The 17,873-nt window shown below is 39.5% G+C and overlaps 1 protein-coding gene across 1 annotated transcript in view; it reads left to right on the top strand.

The window, feature by feature from the left end:
- Nucleotides 1-17,873, top strand: part of ELOVL2 (ELOVL fatty acid elongase 2) — a 41,367-nt gene that overhangs the window by 8,571 nt on the left and 14,923 nt on the right. Inside the window, exons 2-3 of the mRNA XM_065669287.1 lie at nt 13,704-13,767; nt 17,027-17,214. Coding sequence (XP_065525359.1) covers nt 13,704-13,767; nt 17,027-17,214 — 252 coding nt within the window. The remainder of the gene's footprint in view (nt 1-13,703; nt 13,768-17,026; nt 17,215-17,873) is intronic.

The raw sequence follows: 17,873 nt of genomic DNA on the forward strand, positions 1-17,873 counted from the left end.
ACCTGCTTACTTAACTCTCACAGCTATCCCACATTTGCCCCCTCAGCACATTTACAGATCACACAGACTTAAACAGAGATGTGTGTTTCCTGCTATAGTCTGTTTTCCAGGGTAAAGTCTCTTGTCACTCCTTTTTATCTGTAACACCTTAATTCTCTATTTAATAGCTAGATTTACCACCATTACCTCTTTGCTATTTCTGTCTGACAACATGTTTTGCTGGGCAATAATTATTCTGTGTATGCTAGTTAGTTTTTCTCTTTGCCCCCAACCCTCTTTTTTTTTTTTTTTTTTTTGAGGATAGACCTTTCCCATTTTATCTGTCTTTAAGGGTATCTGTAGTGATATTTAAATCAGCTGCAGGTGCCATCAATGCTGTTTCTAACTTGTCCTGTAAACCAAATGTATGTATTGAATTTACTTATAAGAAGCTGTCATCTCTTCGAATAGCAATTGCCAATAACACAGATTTAGTGCTAAAGAAGTGACACTTTCCCTTCTTTAAAACGGTAGCAAAACTGAAGGGACTTGGAGCATCTACTTCGCTTGATGGAAACCTGAGCTCATGAGGATATTCATTTTCTGGAAAGAGGTACCTGATCGGTGCCTGTGATGTATATCAGGTCTCAGACAGTTCAAGCTGACCTTGCCAGCAACTGTTTTCCTTCTGCGTGCTATCTGTCCACTACAGGGCAGAGCTGAACATCGTCGATACTTAACCATGGAGGGAACCAATCTTTTTCCACACCATCTCTATCTTTATAGTGGCTCTTTGCTCTAAGAATCAATTAATGATTAAATCAGCCAAGACAGGTGTGGCAGTTACCGCAGTTCTCATGTAGATGTTATGTCACATGGAAATTCCGAGCTTCAATGACACTTGATTTTACAGGTCAGCTTAGGCTGATCCTGTCAGATGAAGAAGCCTCTGAATGATGAAGAAAGCTGTGTGAGAAGCCTCTACTAAGAAAGCCGATCTTCTAATACTGGACATAATCACAAAGACACATAGTGTTTTGCAAGACCAGCATACCCATTGAAGCACTGAATGTCTTCTAGTTATGTTTTCTTTCCATAGACTTAAGTATTGTGACATGCATATCTTAGAATTTTCTGGGTTTACTTTTCTTCTTTAAACCAGCAGTTACCTGTAAGCAATATCTAGCATCAAATGATAAATTACAAGATAAAGAACAATTAAAACTTGTAAGCTTGAAATGTGTTTAAGTTTAGCGTACAGCTATTAAATTTTATAAGCAAGTATTTTGACCTAAAACCACAGGTTTCCTTCCCAGAGTGAATTCTAACTCCCCAACTGAAAAACTTTCTGTACTGAGTTTTGCACCTGCGTCCATCACACAGCAGTTAAACTGTTTAGTACATGGGTAATGACCTCAAAGCGAAATTGAAAGGCTTTGCGTGTGGTGGAAGATTAAGGCTGAAACCTTAGAAGACGGGATCTGGACTCTAATCCAGAGCAGCATGCTACAGACACCTCCTCCTCTTCCATTCTTTTCCTTCCCCTTTTTCCACCTACATTCCTATAAGTGATTCAGTAAAGGGTCTATGCATTTGGGCAGCAGCTACAAGAAATGGTGTAGCAAATGGCTGCAAACCAAGAAAATCACATTTCTCTAAAGGGCAAATAATCACAACCGGATTTCTTTCACCCAGACGTTAAGAACAAGAACAAATCTGTAAACTCAGCACTGTTACTTTTAAGGATGTGGCTAAAGCAAACTAAAACATGACCAATTTTACCAGTCTTCGAACAGAGAGCAACTGAAAGAAAACACACATGCACAAAGAGTAACATGCAGCACTAAGCTACTTTGCCAGTTTCCTTGTTTCCAAGTTTTGAAGAGAAACTAAAATACAAGGGCTCCGCTCCCAGCAGTGGGTCCACAGTGAGTCTGGACCATCACACCCATGTGAAGCTCTGCTGGTCTCTTCAGCATCCAGTGCTGCATTTACGCCTACGTGCTGGATTATGACTATGCAATGAACACCCTCACACCCCACACCCCCCCAGTCAATCTCCTGCTACTTCCAGGTCTGTTACCATATGTCAAGGGAATGGGAATATGTCCTGGTTTATAATTCAATTCAATAACTTCAGCAGGTTACCAGGGTGTATATCAGGTTAGATTTTGATACATTGGGAAGGTAGCTAGCCCAGTTTGACTAAATGTTTATAGGACATTTTTTTACAAAGGAAATACAGCTGGGCAGAGTTCATCTCACTCAACAGCTTTATATGAGGATTAAATAAGACCTTCAGTAGAGGGGTTTGGAAACAAAACATACACACAGGCATTATTACAGGTCTGGTTTTGTGGGTTTTAATCCCACTTTCTTCTTTCTTGGTTTTCTAACTCTACAGAGGTCAGCAATAATAATAATATTCCTTTTAAATGTAATTCTAGTTTTACTGAGGCAGTGAAAAGCTTGGAACCATGACTGTAATCTTTAGAAAATATAAATTATGAAAACAAAAACTCTGTGGTTTAGCTCAGTAAAAATGCAGGATGAAAGGAGTTTGATTTGGGAGATATATGCTAAAAAAGTCACTATGAAAGCCAACCAAGTATATGAACATCTGTCTGCTCCTGTTCCAGCTGTGCCAGCAGATGAGATTACTGCTCCCAGTCACACAGCACCATCCCTTTGCTGCAGGTCAGTGTCCTGCATGGCTCTTCACATGAGCTTTGCATAACTTATTTTAAGAGGTTCTGTTTGGATAGTTTCAGTTATCCAGAGTTTATCTGAAATCCTCAATAGCTATACAGCCAGCGCTGCCAAGAAGTCCACGGTGGTATTCCCATCCCAGGAAAGCAGAGCTAAGAAGCTGATGCACTGGAACCCAATTCTCCAGCCAGCATAACAACTCTCGTGGTGTCTAAAACACAACAGTTCTTTAGCTTTCTCTAGCTCCGATTTGGTTTTTATTTATGCTCATCAAGAGTTCAGTGCAGTTTAGTGACTGCATAAGCTGGAGATGGTTTTGTTCACAAGGATGAAAGTATTTACAGGAACATTATTTTTTTTTCAGAAAAACTAAGTTATCCTATGCTATATTTCTCTGTTTTCTCACAGAAGTTTTTATACTTAAAACATTCTTCTGGATGCATTCAGTACTTATGGCAATTTTAAAATACCTCAGGAACATAGTTTTAATAGTAGTGAATGTCAGAAATTCATAATACATTGACTGTTGTATATAGTACATTGTATATAGTACACAGTTAGGTGTACTGCATTTATTTTCTTATGTACAGTACCTTTAGCATTACGTATATACACACACACACACAAAGTCCATTTTACCTTATACATCCTGACTTGGTTTAAAACAGGTATTGAATAACGTATATGTATATAGCTGTCAAGTTTTCCAGCAGCTCAGTCTTTTGTTTCTGTTATGTGCTTCATAGGCCTGTATTTAATCTTCTGCCACTGCTGTCCTTAGCAAAAGCGTGCCTATAAAGGGAATTAGCTTTGCATGAAAGACTTAATTAAACAATTATTTAGTTAATATTTTACAAGTTGAGTTTCTGACATAGAGATTTCTGAAGGGCTGCTGAAAATTGTCTGGTAATAAGACATAAAGAAAAAACCCTAAGGCTTTATTTTTATGTTTATATTTTATTATATTAATATTTTATTTTAATGTATTTAAAAAAGAAAACCACAGGGCTCCACTTTTACTCTACGCAGAGGAGCCAGAAATGCTACCCAGGCAGGTTTTCAGATACTCGTGCCTTGCTCCCTCTCATCACTAACACAAGCTGTTTAAGAAACTCAGGCAAAACCATTCAGTGGGAAGGAGCCCCAGCCAGGGAACACGTTTTAGAAATCCCTTTTGATCCTCCCTGCCTGTAACAGGAGGGGCAAGCAGCCCCTTGCATGTTAATCCCCGCCACGGGGACGCAGCGTTACATTGCAGACATCTGGGACTGCAACCAAGAAACCTACTTCTTGGGCATAGAGTGCCCTTTGTCTTCCTGCGCTGCCAGGATTGTGGGAAAGCCAGAGCTCTTGCGTTTGGTGTTTAGGGTTTTTTTAAGGTTCATTGTCTAACAAGCCATGAGATCCTGTGCAGAGGCTTAGGATCCTCTATTTAACTTGGATCCTGAAGTTTGTTACAGTAGAAAATGAAGAGATTTTCACAGTACTAGAAAGGGTATGTTGTCTGTGTTGGTTGCTTTCTCCAGAAAAATGGCCAAACACGTACGCCAAGTACAAAATAAAGCCCTGCATGCATTATACCAACTTAGGAAATCAGCTTCTCAGCAGCAACAAAATCTGTCTGCAAATAGCAAGGAAAACAAAACAATCATGATACAGCATACTGAGAAAACTGAGATGCCTCACAGACTTGTTGCTCTAATTCTCCCCTGCCATTTCATTAACTCCCTATCCCATCTTATTTATTAACTTTATCCTAAATTTAGGCTGCAAGCTTTTGTTGCAAAAACTGTGTAGTTGTGTACATGGCAAATGTTGGGCAGACACTGTACACCCAGGCACATCTTTGGGGAAATATTCTATTCCAAACCCAAATCATCTGGTAAATCCAAAGCCTTAAAATGGTAATTACCCTCCTGTGCTCTGGTAGAATTATTTTCCCATGCTCCTCAAAGTGCAGCTGGCTGTCTTCGTCTAGTACAATGAGAATTGATATACTGCTTTTTCATTACAAAGATTGGTTAGGTCAGGCATCCTTTACCCAGTCTAGTTGCTTGGAAACAGGTATGTTAAGCTGTGCAGGCTTGCATATTGCTGATGTAAAATTAATTCTGATACCGATTTGTCTTCCCAACTCCTTGCAAAGTCACCAAGAGCTGAACAGTCCATTAAGGAAGCCACCATAACAGAATTAGCCTCTCTCCAAAAAAAACCTCATTAGGATTCTTTGCTTGTAACTTAAGGATTTTCCTGCTCCAAAGGAAACTTTCTCTTATTCAAGCCAAGGCCAGTTCCCAAAGATTGTTGCTTTGCCAGAGAAAGTTATTTATTCACTCAGGCTATTAGAAACGAGGCAAAATTTTTACCTACTCTTTCATTTTTTACTCATTTCCTTTTTGTTTATTCTCTTACAGTCATACGGTCTTGTCACATAGTCACTGACAGGAATCATGCTCCCTCCCAGGTCATACTGTCATTTTAAATCTGATTCTTAGAGCAAAGGAAAAATTAGGTCAATAATTGCTACCGTTTTCTTGGGAACTGACAGGCCACATCTGAGGTCTCCCAAGAGAAATCTTCTTTAATTACAAGTTAAGCTGATGTTCCCCTGTGTAGCACATAGAATTGAGCAGGATTACTTTTAAAAGGATTGCTCTGATCTGCTTTGGTGACAGTTTCATTTTGAAATTCTGATAACAAGCAAGATGATGGATTATAGAGATACGGTTCTCAGGAGTGCGAATGACTGACACACATTGCAAATTGGGCCACAGCAGCAACCCTTCTTTTCTGCTCTTCATTTAAGGCCAGAAGAGTTCTATTGTGAGCAGTGTGATCACCATGTGTTATTTTGGTGATTACTCAATATGATTGTAAAGAACAGAGAGAAAAAAGAATTGGAAATTTTAGAATCCTGAAAGCAGTGATTCCAGAAAGGAAATTTTTCATCCTGGAGACAATGTGACACTCAGCCTTTTATAGGATAAAAGAATGAAAATACGTGTAATAGGCCAAATGCTTTCAAGTACTTGAATTATGAATAGATTTGGAGAAACCAAGTAAATATTAATGGGTTCTTAAATCACTTTTATTCTAACCCCTGCAACTGTAGTGCAGAAACCTTCCTATTTCCTTTTCCTTGCACTTGAAAAAAACAAAACAGGAACAACAAACCAAAGAGCTGATTAATTTTGCAAAAGCAATTCATCTCATGATATATGATCTGACAGTAGCATGGTCATAAAATAAGGCTTACCTTATTTTATGTGAGAAACTAGTGTTTTCTCTGACTCCTAGCACATTGCATAGTCTAAAAGCAAAGACTGAAGTCTGAAATAGCTTACAGACTTACAGTGTGTTTGTTAAAATTGTTCTGTTTCTTACTGCTTACTCACCTTTGGTGTTGATGGTGCTTCAACTTGATTTGAGTCCTGACAGAAGTATTAAAGAAGATATTCCTCCACCTAGGTCCTTATTCCTGTGCATCGGATAAATGTGTGTAGCACTGAGCAGGACTGCAAAACCAAGTGGAAAAGGGACCTAGAGTTAAAAAAACTAAAAAGCCCGAGGCATAAGGAAACTAAACATTAGTGCCATTTCTCCAGAAGTGAAAAGCCTGAAGTATGTTGACTTTAGTAGGCCGCCATTTCTCTTAATGCTCTCTGAGAATAATACTCTGGGAGCCATAAGATGTCTAAGCAGGGGCTTGTTAAAAGAGCTGTGTCCTCTGACTCTTATGTAGGCCAACCAAACTCACACTCTAGAAGTGGATGTGGAAGTCTTTCAACCTCAGGGTCATCTACTTCCCTTTCACCAGAAGGAAAGCACTTTATTTAAAATACTGAAGATAACACACGAACAGATAATGAAGGATGGGGTTGGCTTTCTGCCAACAGCTGTTTGAGCAGAAAATGTGCCAAATCCCTTCTGCCATTACTCTTCTCTGTGCAAGCACCTGGATCTGCCCATGGGAGCTGCTGGTTTGGGACTCTCTGCTGTTTCTCCACCCTGAGCAATGAGGAGGGATGTTTCCCAGGCTCACAGTTTCTATTGCTTTAATGTTCCAGTCTTGTTTGCTGGTGAAACATATGCAAAAAGTTCTCTCAGCCACAAGTGGAACTGGAAAAAGGTGACATTATTCACCAGAGGTATATGGAGACCACAGGGAAGCTTGGTTTAGGTACACAGTTGCCAAGAGACCTGTTTATAACTTCCCAACGAATGGAGGTGTATTATCAAGAGGAAAGATTGCTGCTGAACAGTTGCAATCACCTCCAACAAGGTAGAGACCATTTTAAGTATGAGAACACAAACTGAAAACCCGCTGACAGATTAGACAGGGGGCAGGTGTGAACAGCAATACCACAGGAACACCTAGCACGCTGGCTGCTGCTTTTACATGGGTACCACTTTCTTACCTTGGGTCTGTTTGCAAGGGTAACAGCTTGTGTAGGTACCCAGCTCCAGACACAGCCACTGGCTGTAAGTCACAAGCAGGGGGAGGCAGACAGCTTAGATACCACCCTCCAGAAAGGGAGCTTCTGTACCCTCTGCAAGCCCACCTGAATGCACAGGGCAGGCAGCCAGGTACCCAGGTCTTGTGCCTTGCATAGAGAGCTTAGATGTCTCACCTAGGACCATGAAGCTCATCAAGGCACCTTAGCATCCCGCACCACAACACTACACCCCAGACCTCTTTTCAGATCTAACTCTTCCTTGCAAGATATATTTGAGTAGAGAGAATACAGAACTAAAATCAAGATGAAATTGAATAAATTCAGTTTGCCTGTGTAAACAGCATCATCTAGCACACTCCTGGTGACTTAGGCAAATCTGCCCAACCTTTAGGCTTGGTGCAGATAGTGCTGGCAGCCTACCACTTTCCTGTAGGTATTGCTAAACCACATGGTGAATTTCTCTAAACAGCCATTAAGTAAGAGAACCTTTAGACACAAGTGCTCTTACTTCAAAGTTACATGAACACAGTTCAGAGGAGAAACTATATATTCCAGGGGAAAACAAATCTATTTTTCAAAGTCAAGCCACCTAGACAGGTCAAATGCAGTAACTACTGAAGATAAAACCTCTGGCTGCATTTAGTTGTGCCTTTCTTTACCAAACTTTACATCCTTCTATTATTTTTTTCACGTCAGAAATTACAAACCAGTCTTCTTATTGAGGAATCCACTGAAAACACAGCATTTTCTTGCAGGTAGTACAACCTGACCAGCTATTAAAGCGAAAATCTGTGAGTCTCCCTTTCCTTTGCAGCTACCATCCTCTTACCTTTTTCACTCTCATTAACACCATCATAAACTCAGCTTTCTTTGCAGTGACTAAATCAGCACAGGAGAAGATGTTCAGCACTTTTGGCTGTAATCACTGTTCAGAGAGCTGTTCTCAAACCCCTCTAGAGAAAACCAGCTTATTTGATGAATCAGCTCCCCCACCAACTTTGTCAGATAACAGGCAGGGCTGCAAGCTACCAGCCTCATGTAGGATGCTAACTTGCAGTTGGTATTCCCAAATGCATGCAAAAATAACTCCTAGCTGCAAAGTTATTGCCCTTTTTGTCTCAAAAAGTGCTGAATTTGGTAATATCAACTGGAAAATATCCAGGCATTTGTATATATGTATACATCTACTTGTATATATGTGTATAAGCTTTAGCTGTAGAATGGGGCATATATGGCATAGTATGAGAAAATAATAGCAATAAAATATAATCTGATTGAAAAACATTGAAAATCAGATAAATTTTCAGACCGGACATGGCTCTTCCTGAAATCTTTTAGAAATAATATGTTTCTTAACTATAAGCAGTGTTACTCTTTGTTACCTTCAAAGCTGGTCTTGAAGTCTTTTAAATAGTTTACTGGCAACAATAACAACATATTTCTTTCTTGGAGTGCTTACAGTTTATTGTGAAAGCCTTTAGAAATGAGAAACTTAGGAAGACTGTTCATTTTTTATTTTGTGCTAAAGCTGGAACAGCCCTCTTGCTTTTGCTCCACTGTATCATGTTTTTCAGAGATTTTTTGCATTAAATTCAAATTATTGCACAACTTGTGTTTCCTAAACAAAGATATAGCTCTCTCTATTCTTGGAATTTTAAAAGAATAACTATAGATGGAGTCATCAGTAGTTCTTTTTACTAGATGTTCATGGCTATTTTCCACAGAACAGGGGCTTTATCAAACATTGTTCACATATGGGCACCTCTCTGGACCTGAACCCTTGCTGCAGTACTGCTTGGCTTCGGTCACTTCTGTCACATCACATTACATGCCTTTGTAGCACAGATCCAGTTACAGAATTATGCTGGCTTTGCAATGCTGCTTGTTGGGAAGGAATCAGGCAGTGAGATTTCTACAGTAGCAAAAACATCCCACGCAGATGTATCTTACATTGGCAAAAGAGCCCTTTAGCCAGCCCAGTTTACCACAGTCAGGGGGGCTGTGCTTTTACTAGGAGATCTGGCAACATAGGTGTGCTGATTAAAGCTTTGTAATGTATCTAGCCCCTAATTTTGGTCAGCTATCAGCATCAGAGATGCAGGCATCAAAATTAGTTTCTTTAAACATGCTGATAAATTCAGACTAATTCCAATACTGCCCAGTTGCTGGATGTTTATGGAGCAGAAATTTTCAGGGAATTGAGGAAAAGTTGCTATCTAAATAATAAAAATCACCATACTATTAATATATGTATTTTCTACCATGGTTGTTTCAAATAATCACATTTGCTTCCAGGAAATGTATCAGAAAACAGAGTGTAGTGCTCATTTCTGGGTTTTTTTTTTGTTTGAATCCTGAAATAAGATCTCTTTTTATACAGAGTATTATAATTTCTGTAAAGCTGTGTAAGAACAAACAAATTATCTTGGATTTTTGAGATACTGAATGACGTTCAGGGCTTTTGCATGAAAAACAGAACAAAAACCCAATACCAATCCAGAAGGTTTTCAGATAGCATCAGTGAGACTGAATGCAATTTACTCATCTATAGAAAGTTTATTTCAGAAAGCCATTTAAATTCTGCATAATCAAACAAAAAGCCTCACAAAATTTTGATTAGCTTATACTTCTTTTACTAAAACTATTAGGAAACCAGTGGACATTGGTCTCTTAATGAAGACAAACACTAACAGAGACAAGTAAGTATAGAAGTGGGTTTTTTCCCATACCTGCTGACTTCCATACAGTATTTTAAGTGCAATCAGCATGAAAACAGTAAATCAAGTATGTGTACTTTGCTACTTACTCACTTCAATTTCTGTTGCAAAAATGTTGAAACACATTAGAGATCTCTATGTTATTTTAAGCTCCGTCCCTTCTTTCCATTTGATCTGCTCAGACAACCTGATGCCTTTTTCATAGCTGTAGGTAAATAAATCTTCCACAAATCTGTCCAAAATCCTGCCCAAATGCTGGCTTGCCGATACCCAGAGCAATGTCCTGTACAACAGAAAGAAAAACATGAAATACACATTAATCTTTAGCCTTGTAACTCAAATACCTTCATTGATAAAGGCTATTACAGTGATTTGCCGGAGAGAAGTGAGTTTGAGCATGTGGTTTTGTTCAAGCTGGTTTTATTTGGTTTTCTTCAGAAATAAACCAGATCATGTTGAGGAAGACATTTGCATCTAATGTGCCCAGAGGCACTATTAAGGATGTGTTTTAAAACCCAGAAATTCGATGTGGTCTCTGGTAACAGTGTTGACAGGAAGATGACAAGTGTAGTCACTTAAAATGACCTACCTTTTTTACAGTAAGCTTGGGATTTTTTTTGTATTATTAGTAATGGTATTAGGTATATAAACAAACCTATTTTCTTTAACAAGCCTGTAAATCTGTATCTGATAAATCTCTATTTTGGTCCTGTAAATGAAGATGTGCTGTAAAAAAACTAAAATGGAGGCAAATTCTTAAGAAGTATATTTATTTCTTCTGTTGCACCGCCTAGAAAAATTTCTACTCTCAAATCAGTGAAAGCAAACCAGGCACTAAATTTATGTAGTACTAATTAAGATAGACCAGAACGGAGCTGAGAGCTGCTACAAGTCCCCACTGTGTCATTTAAGCACATTCATAGGTAGGTAGATTTCACTATAGACCAGCTCATTTGATCAGCGTTCTGTCTGCTGATCCTAGCCAGGTCTAAGAGGCCAGCTGTCACAAGCTGGATCAGCAATAACAGTAACCTACACAAAAAGCAATCTTGGTGCATTTTGCAGATGACACCAAGCTGGGTGAGAGTGTTGATCTTCTTGAGGGCAGGAAGGTTCTACAGAGGGATCTCAACAGGCTGAGCCAATGGGCTGAGGCCAACTGTTTGAGGATCAGCAAGGCTCAGTGAGGGACCCTATGCTTGGGTCACAACAACCCCATGTAACACTATAGGCTTGGGGAAGAGTGGCTGGAAAGCTGCTTGGCAGAAAAGGACCTTGGAGTACTGGCTGACAGAGCTGAACATGAGCAGCTCATGCCCAGAGGACAAAGAAGGCCAGTGGCATCCTGGCCTGTATCCTGTGTTGAGTTCTGGGCCCCTCACTACAAGACAGACATTGAGGTGCTGGAACAGATCCAGAGAAGGGCAACATGGCTGGTGAAGGGTCTGGAGCACAAGCCTGATGAGGAATGGCTGAGGGAACTGGGAGGTTCAGTCTGGAGAAGAGAAGGCTTAGGGGGGACCTTATCGCTCTCTACAACTGCCCGAAAGGAGGATTGAGAGAGGAGGTGGCTGGTCTCTTCTCCCAAGTAGCAAGTGATAAGACAAGAGGTAATGGCCTCAAGCTGCACCAGGGGAGGTTTAGACTGGGTATTAGGAAAAACTTCTTCACTGAGTAGGTAATCAGGCATTGGAACAGGCTGTCCAGGGAAGTGGTGGAATCACTGTTCCTGGAGCTATTTTAAAAAATGTGTAGACCTGGTGGCTAGGGACATGGTTTAGTGGCGAATTTGGCAGTGCTAGGTTTACAGTTAGACTTGATGATCTAAAAGGTCTTTTCGAACCTAAATGATTCTTTGATTCCAGGATTATATTAGTTCTTTAAGTATTTATCCTGCTTTATCTCCTTAAGAATTATTCTACAATTCTAATTCCTCCATCTGTTGGAAGAATTCAGACCCTAATTGCCATTTCAATGCAGCTGAATAGATTTGTCTGCAGTATTTTAATGTAAAAGGAATATACAGGGTTTATTATTTTGTTCTTGATATGTAAAATTTATTTATAAAAGCATGAAAGCAAGTAGCTTTGTATGCTCATTCCTACAAGTCACTTGAATACATAAGTGTGTCTTTTCTAAAGCAGTCTGTTAAGTCTCACCACAAAACCATCAAGCACGGGGTAGCCCTTTCAAATCAATGCAGCAGGTGGGCATATCACAGACAAACAGCAGTCTGGCATTCCCCAAATGGCAATACAATCATCATGAAATAATAGCAGAAAAACTGCATAGCTCCAGGAAGTAAAAATGGAAGCAGATCTTTTGCACAGGTCCTACATCTGGAAATGGAGCCACCTCCTATGACAGAGTCATCCTTAGGCTGCTGAGGAAACTGTCTCAAATAGAGAAAACACCTTTTTTCAGGGGCAGTAGTCAGGACCCCTTCCTAAAAGCTATTTCAGGTTCCTCAGTGCTGCAAAGCATGAAAAATCTTTTTGTATCATGAATATGATGTTTTATTCTCTCCTTTTTCAGAGCAACTGCTTTGTTTTTTTTGTTAAATAGCTCTCAATATATATACTTCTAGGTTTGGGTTTGGGTTTTTGCTTTTTTTTAAGATAAGATGAACACCGCACCATCTTGCAGAGACAGATCTCTATAGCCTAAGATGCTGCAAAACCTCTTGCTGCCATGTATTCACACAAATGTGTCCACTTTGAACATCCTAAGGACCAAAAAGTAGTAGGAGAAGAAGCACAATGGGTTTGGGAGCACCAGGAGCTTCTTGCTGTGCAGACCACAACCCAGCCTCATCTGGGGAATGCAGAAGTCAGGGCTGGAACTGCCAGGGTGCAAGTGTGGTTTACTCATGAAGCAGATCCGCTAATGGTGACTGCAGCCCAGGCTGACGTGGAGATATCTGTCATTCAGAGGCACACACAGCCCTTGGCAGCTCTTGCGCTGTGGAGATGCTCAGTGTCACTCTGTGTCTTTCTTCTCAGCTTGGCTGTATTTGCTCGGTGCTGAAATTGGTTCATCAAACATAGGAGGGCATTGTTGGAAGAAGCAGAGGAAGAACCTGGCTGTCCTCTAGCTTGTGGCCAAGAGCTGTTCAGGCACCAGCATGCAGGAAGCCACTGCCCAGAACTGGAGTCTGGGAAGAAATATTTTGGAGTGGGCACCACATCCGACTAAGGGAAAGACTCTGTTGAGCACGGCTTGGCTCCCAACTCAGTCACAAACACAAACTTGCTAAGCCTGCCAGCTTAGCAGCTTTGTTGACTTAGACCTCAAAACACAATGCCTCTGTAATGTAACCTTCTTCTTCCTCCCTCCCTCCCTCCTTACATGGCCTGAACTTCATTACTGGAGGTCTGGGTTCAATTACAGGCTTTATTTTAAGAGCTCAGTGCCTGATTTAGAGAAATCTTAGTTGGCTCACCGCAAAGGTTTCCTTCTTTAAGAGTAAAGCGTTGAGATATTCAGCTGGTGCTCTGTCACTGGGCTGGTTGCAACCAGGCAGATTTGAAGTAAAAACAACATCCATAACAGATGAGTTTGCTGTGATACTTGTTCTTACTCATTTGTAAAACCTCAGTTTCCCTTCCTCAAGAGTTCTGGTTTGGACAATTTCCAGTAACAAGGCCTCTGCTGTTACCTAGACCACAATCTGCTCTAAATCAATTTTTATAGAGATTTGGGCTTTTTTCAGCAGATGATGATGTTGTGTACTTTGGAAATACTTGAGCATGACGTGCTCTTTGTTAGACTGTTTCAACTGTATTCTCTATGTGAGCTAAGAGATAACATCTTTGTCACATAGCCTGTTTTTATTTTTTAGGAGAGCCTGAAATCTTTTGACCGGGAAGTAAATGAGTTTGTGGACTATATGTTTGGGCCTAGAGGTAAGCTGCTCCACCTATCGCCTTTCTAGGAAATAATACTTATCCAGATTACCACTCAAAAATATTCCAATAAATAGAAGCAATCAAAATCTTCACTGAGAGATTATTCAGATAGAAAAATGTGAACAAGGCAGAATCACAGTATTTACAGGAACACACCATTATTGTGGGAAATCTATGAATGCACTGCATTTATAGAAAGCCAATAGATTATTTTTTTTTTTTTTACTCTTTGATGTATTACCTGCAATAGAAATTAAAACCACTCACAGGTTATACCAAAGGTGAAAGAAGAAGTTAGGCTGATTTTTTTCTTTTTTTTTTTTTTTTTACCTTAGAAATCACTAGCTTTGAGAGTCCTTTGTTTCTAAGAATGTCAAAAGATTTCAATTTTGCATCCTAATGTAGATTAAAAAAAAGGAAAGCCTGGATTTTTCTGAAAGTGAAAGATCTGTTTTGGGACTGATTCTCATTCATAACCCAGTTATTATTTGGCCCAGTTACCTGTCTTAAAAACCAATCACATGGTTTATGTTTTAGGTAATAACTCCTGAAATACTGCTACACAGTACCAGTAGCCAGGAGCTACACTGTGTTTAGTCATTACCAGATGTGGCTAAGAGCAGGAGAAGACATAGCCACCCACTAGTTCTTGGAGGCAATCCCTGCTTTCATTGGTGGTAGCAGGCTAACACCAGGTGCAGTATGGCAGTACTAGAATAAGGGGTGTACTACCAAAGATCTGAATTTCATTTATATATAGGCATATTTTATGCCTTTGTTCACTGGTTTCAGCTGGACTTTGTACATAAATGTACTTCAATGTTTGCTTTTGAACTAGCAGGCCAAGCCCTTTGGATCAAGGAACAGAAACTGCATCTCTCAGTAAGAAGCAGTCTAATATTTTGGTGTTGGTCCACATTATTCTGGATAGGAGATTACCTAGGCTCAAGGCAAAATGAGAGAGAGTGAAATAATGTTCTGTAAGAGAGCATTTTTCCAGGGTCACCTTCATCTGCAGAGTGTTGTTCGGTGTTATGGAAAATTAAGGAATATTGAATTGCAGGAACTAGATCTAGCTGACTGGTTGCTTGTTTTATCTGAAAGAAACAGAACATCAGTAATAGATATATTTTAATAAAGTGATGATAAAGTAACAAGTACCCCTCAAGTGAGTATGAACAGTAGCAAGGCATTGACGCAAAACCATTTACCCTCTGCACCTAGAAAGATCTGAATCTGCTCAGACACCAAATGGCCAAAGCTATACAGAAACTTGAATCCAAATGTTTCTAAACCTCACTGATAAATGCCCGATTCCTTTAAAGAGCCTGGGAGGCCTGCCACTCATTTCAAAGGAGCCAAGATTTCACCCCAATGGTCTGGCACATCATGGCCAGTGACTGTGAATGAACTTATTCACAGAGCAATGTGAGTTGTGGGCATCTGCTACTTCCCCTGCCATAGTCCAGGGCTTTCCCACTTTGGCTTTATTCACTGCCTTGGTCTGGAGTTCAGATGCTGTGTGGGTCCGATACTGTAAAAATAATCCTTTCTTCTATTGACAGTGTACCTTTACAGTAATTCAAATATGGAGATAAAACTGTCAGTCAAAAGAAATACTTTTGATCTCTCCTTCTTCTAATAACTTTTTTTTGAAATACATATCCTTTCCATTTCTGCTTTGTAGTAGATGGTTGTGTTGTCATTGCTGCTTTAAATTCTACACCTCTGTTAGAGGTTTTTGGCAGTCCAAAAGATAAAGTCAGGCCCAGGAGAGTATTGCACTTCATGTTAACTTATGTCTGGCTGCAGGTATTTCCTGCAAAAGAGCTAACATACCATGTGGAGCCCAAATTCAACAGATGAAAGTTACTGCAATGGAAGCATGGTGGGAAGTGGAAGGAGACTGTAATGAGCAAGAGAGCTGAAGTTCATAGTGTGGTTCATAAGCAGATTACTCCAATTTACTTAAAATTTCAGTTTACATACATGCATATATTTCCAAGGAAAGAATAGTCAGAAAGAATGCAGTACAGCAAAACTGCAATCAGCCGCAGTTTGTTAAACTGCTTGGGCACATTCGGTTTTTTGCATCATCCGTTGCCCAGTCCTTTCCAAATTCAACACAGGCAGAAAAATAGTAATTCTTTTTTCATGCACTGTGAATAACTTTTCTTTTACAATTTTTAACATAATCTTGGTCTTTGTAAAAAAAGAAGCAATTTAAAATAATTTCTTGGAGCGGAAAGAGCTACTGTGACCTGCACAACAGCTTCTCACTGACTTATTTCTTCATTTACTCCATAATTCGTGACAGATATAAAGTAACCTTTTAGAAAAACTAGCCATGATGCTCTTTGTTCCTTTCATAGATAAATGTCTGCAGATGGGTATTCTGGAATACTAACTTTAAATTTTGCTCCATCTAAAAAAAAAAAAAAAAAAAAAAAAAAAAAAAAAAAGAAAAAGGAAAAAAGAAAGTTAAAAAAACCCCCAAACATTCCTTTCACTCATGATATCCACTTGTTCATAGGACAACAAAGCGCTGCCTCCAGATTGGCATATGGGATTAGGCTTTGCTCATATACACTGAACTATGTGATTACTGCCAATGGGATTACTCGTGTGAATAAGGCAAGCAGGATTTGACCTTAATATTTCATTTCAGGGCCAGGCAAATGGGAGAGAAACTGTGAGAAAGCAAGCCCTTGCCTTACCAAAGACCTCTGATAGCCAAAGTTAACATTTGCTATTTGCTTTTCACATTTCATGTTTTTGAAAAATATTCCCTGAAGTGTTTTTTAGCAGATGTTACATACCTTCATCTAATTCTGCAAATGGAGAATTAAACTAATATATGAACTAGCAACTTTACATGCATACTTTTATTGAATACCATTTGCAAACTATCTGTTGAGCAGATTAAGAGATGATTTCATTTAATATAAAGTTAAAGCATTAAATTACATTTTAAAAAGCATGTAGGAATGTTTTCTTTTTATTTTCTCTTTCCTATTCAAATAAGGAGATTTAAGTGACCTTAAATTATTAGGGGATTCCAGGCAGTTTTCAGCACACATTCTCTGAATTAGTATGCAGTTTTGGGGAGGCAAAAGCAACAGATAGGTTTTGCAAAAAAAGCATGGCAGATTCCCTCACCCTTTTAGCAGATTTTTTTTCATAATGTGATTTGCCTTATTTTAGCCATAGTTTACCATAACCTTCCTAATTGTGAGCATCATGTGTTTCTTTTCAGATCTCAGGGTTAGAGGATGGTTCCTTTTGGACTCTTACCTTCCCACTTTTTTCCTTACCGGAGCATACCTACTGTGCATATGGCTGGGCACCAAGTTCATGAAGGATAGGCCTCCTTTCTCTCTCAGGACTCACCTCATTGTATATAACCTTGGGATTACACTGCTCTCTTTGTACATGCTCATAGAGGTAAGCATTCTTCCATGAAGTATGCCTGAGGAGGGTGAGCAATATACAGTTTTCAGCAGGAATGTCTTAGCAACATAGTCTTTCTGGGAAATATAACATCAACAGCACATGCAAGATCAAGAAAAGTCCCTTCACAACTGGACAGTTAATTGTACTGTAGCTTCTCAGCTTAGATCTCAGAATGCTTTAACTGTTCTTTCTGAGCCACAGTCCACATGTGGGGACAGTTTACAGCTGTCCAGGACAGTGTCTACAAGCATGAATTTGAATCTGCAGCAGTCACTCTGCTTAAACATGCCTACGCACACCTCATTCTTCAGCACACATGAACTGGGTTTTATTCATATGACTGCCTATGGAATGATTTTCTATGTACAAATGTCCAAGCCTGAATATGAACAGATTTATAGATGAGAGTAAGTACTGATTTATTTATGGTATTGACAATTCAATGCTATCTTTCTGCTCTCCGACTAAGAAGCATTCCTCATATGGGCAGAGAGTAAGAGATGTTAAAAACCTGCCACTTCAGCCAAAAGCAAGCACTGTGGGACTTGGAAGCTGAATATGGTCACGCAGATTACTCCATAAGTACTTATCAGGAAGAAACACGCTCACAGAAATCAAGATTCATCCAGGGCCTGAAGAGAGGTTTGAAT

The sequence above is a fragment of the Lathamus discolor genome, chromosome 2 (genome assembly GCF_037157495.1).
Source record: "Lathamus discolor isolate bLatDis1 chromosome 2, bLatDis1.hap1, whole genome shotgun sequence".
Lineage (NCBI taxonomy): Eukaryota > Metazoa > Chordata > Aves > Psittaciformes > Psittacidae > Lathamus > Lathamus discolor.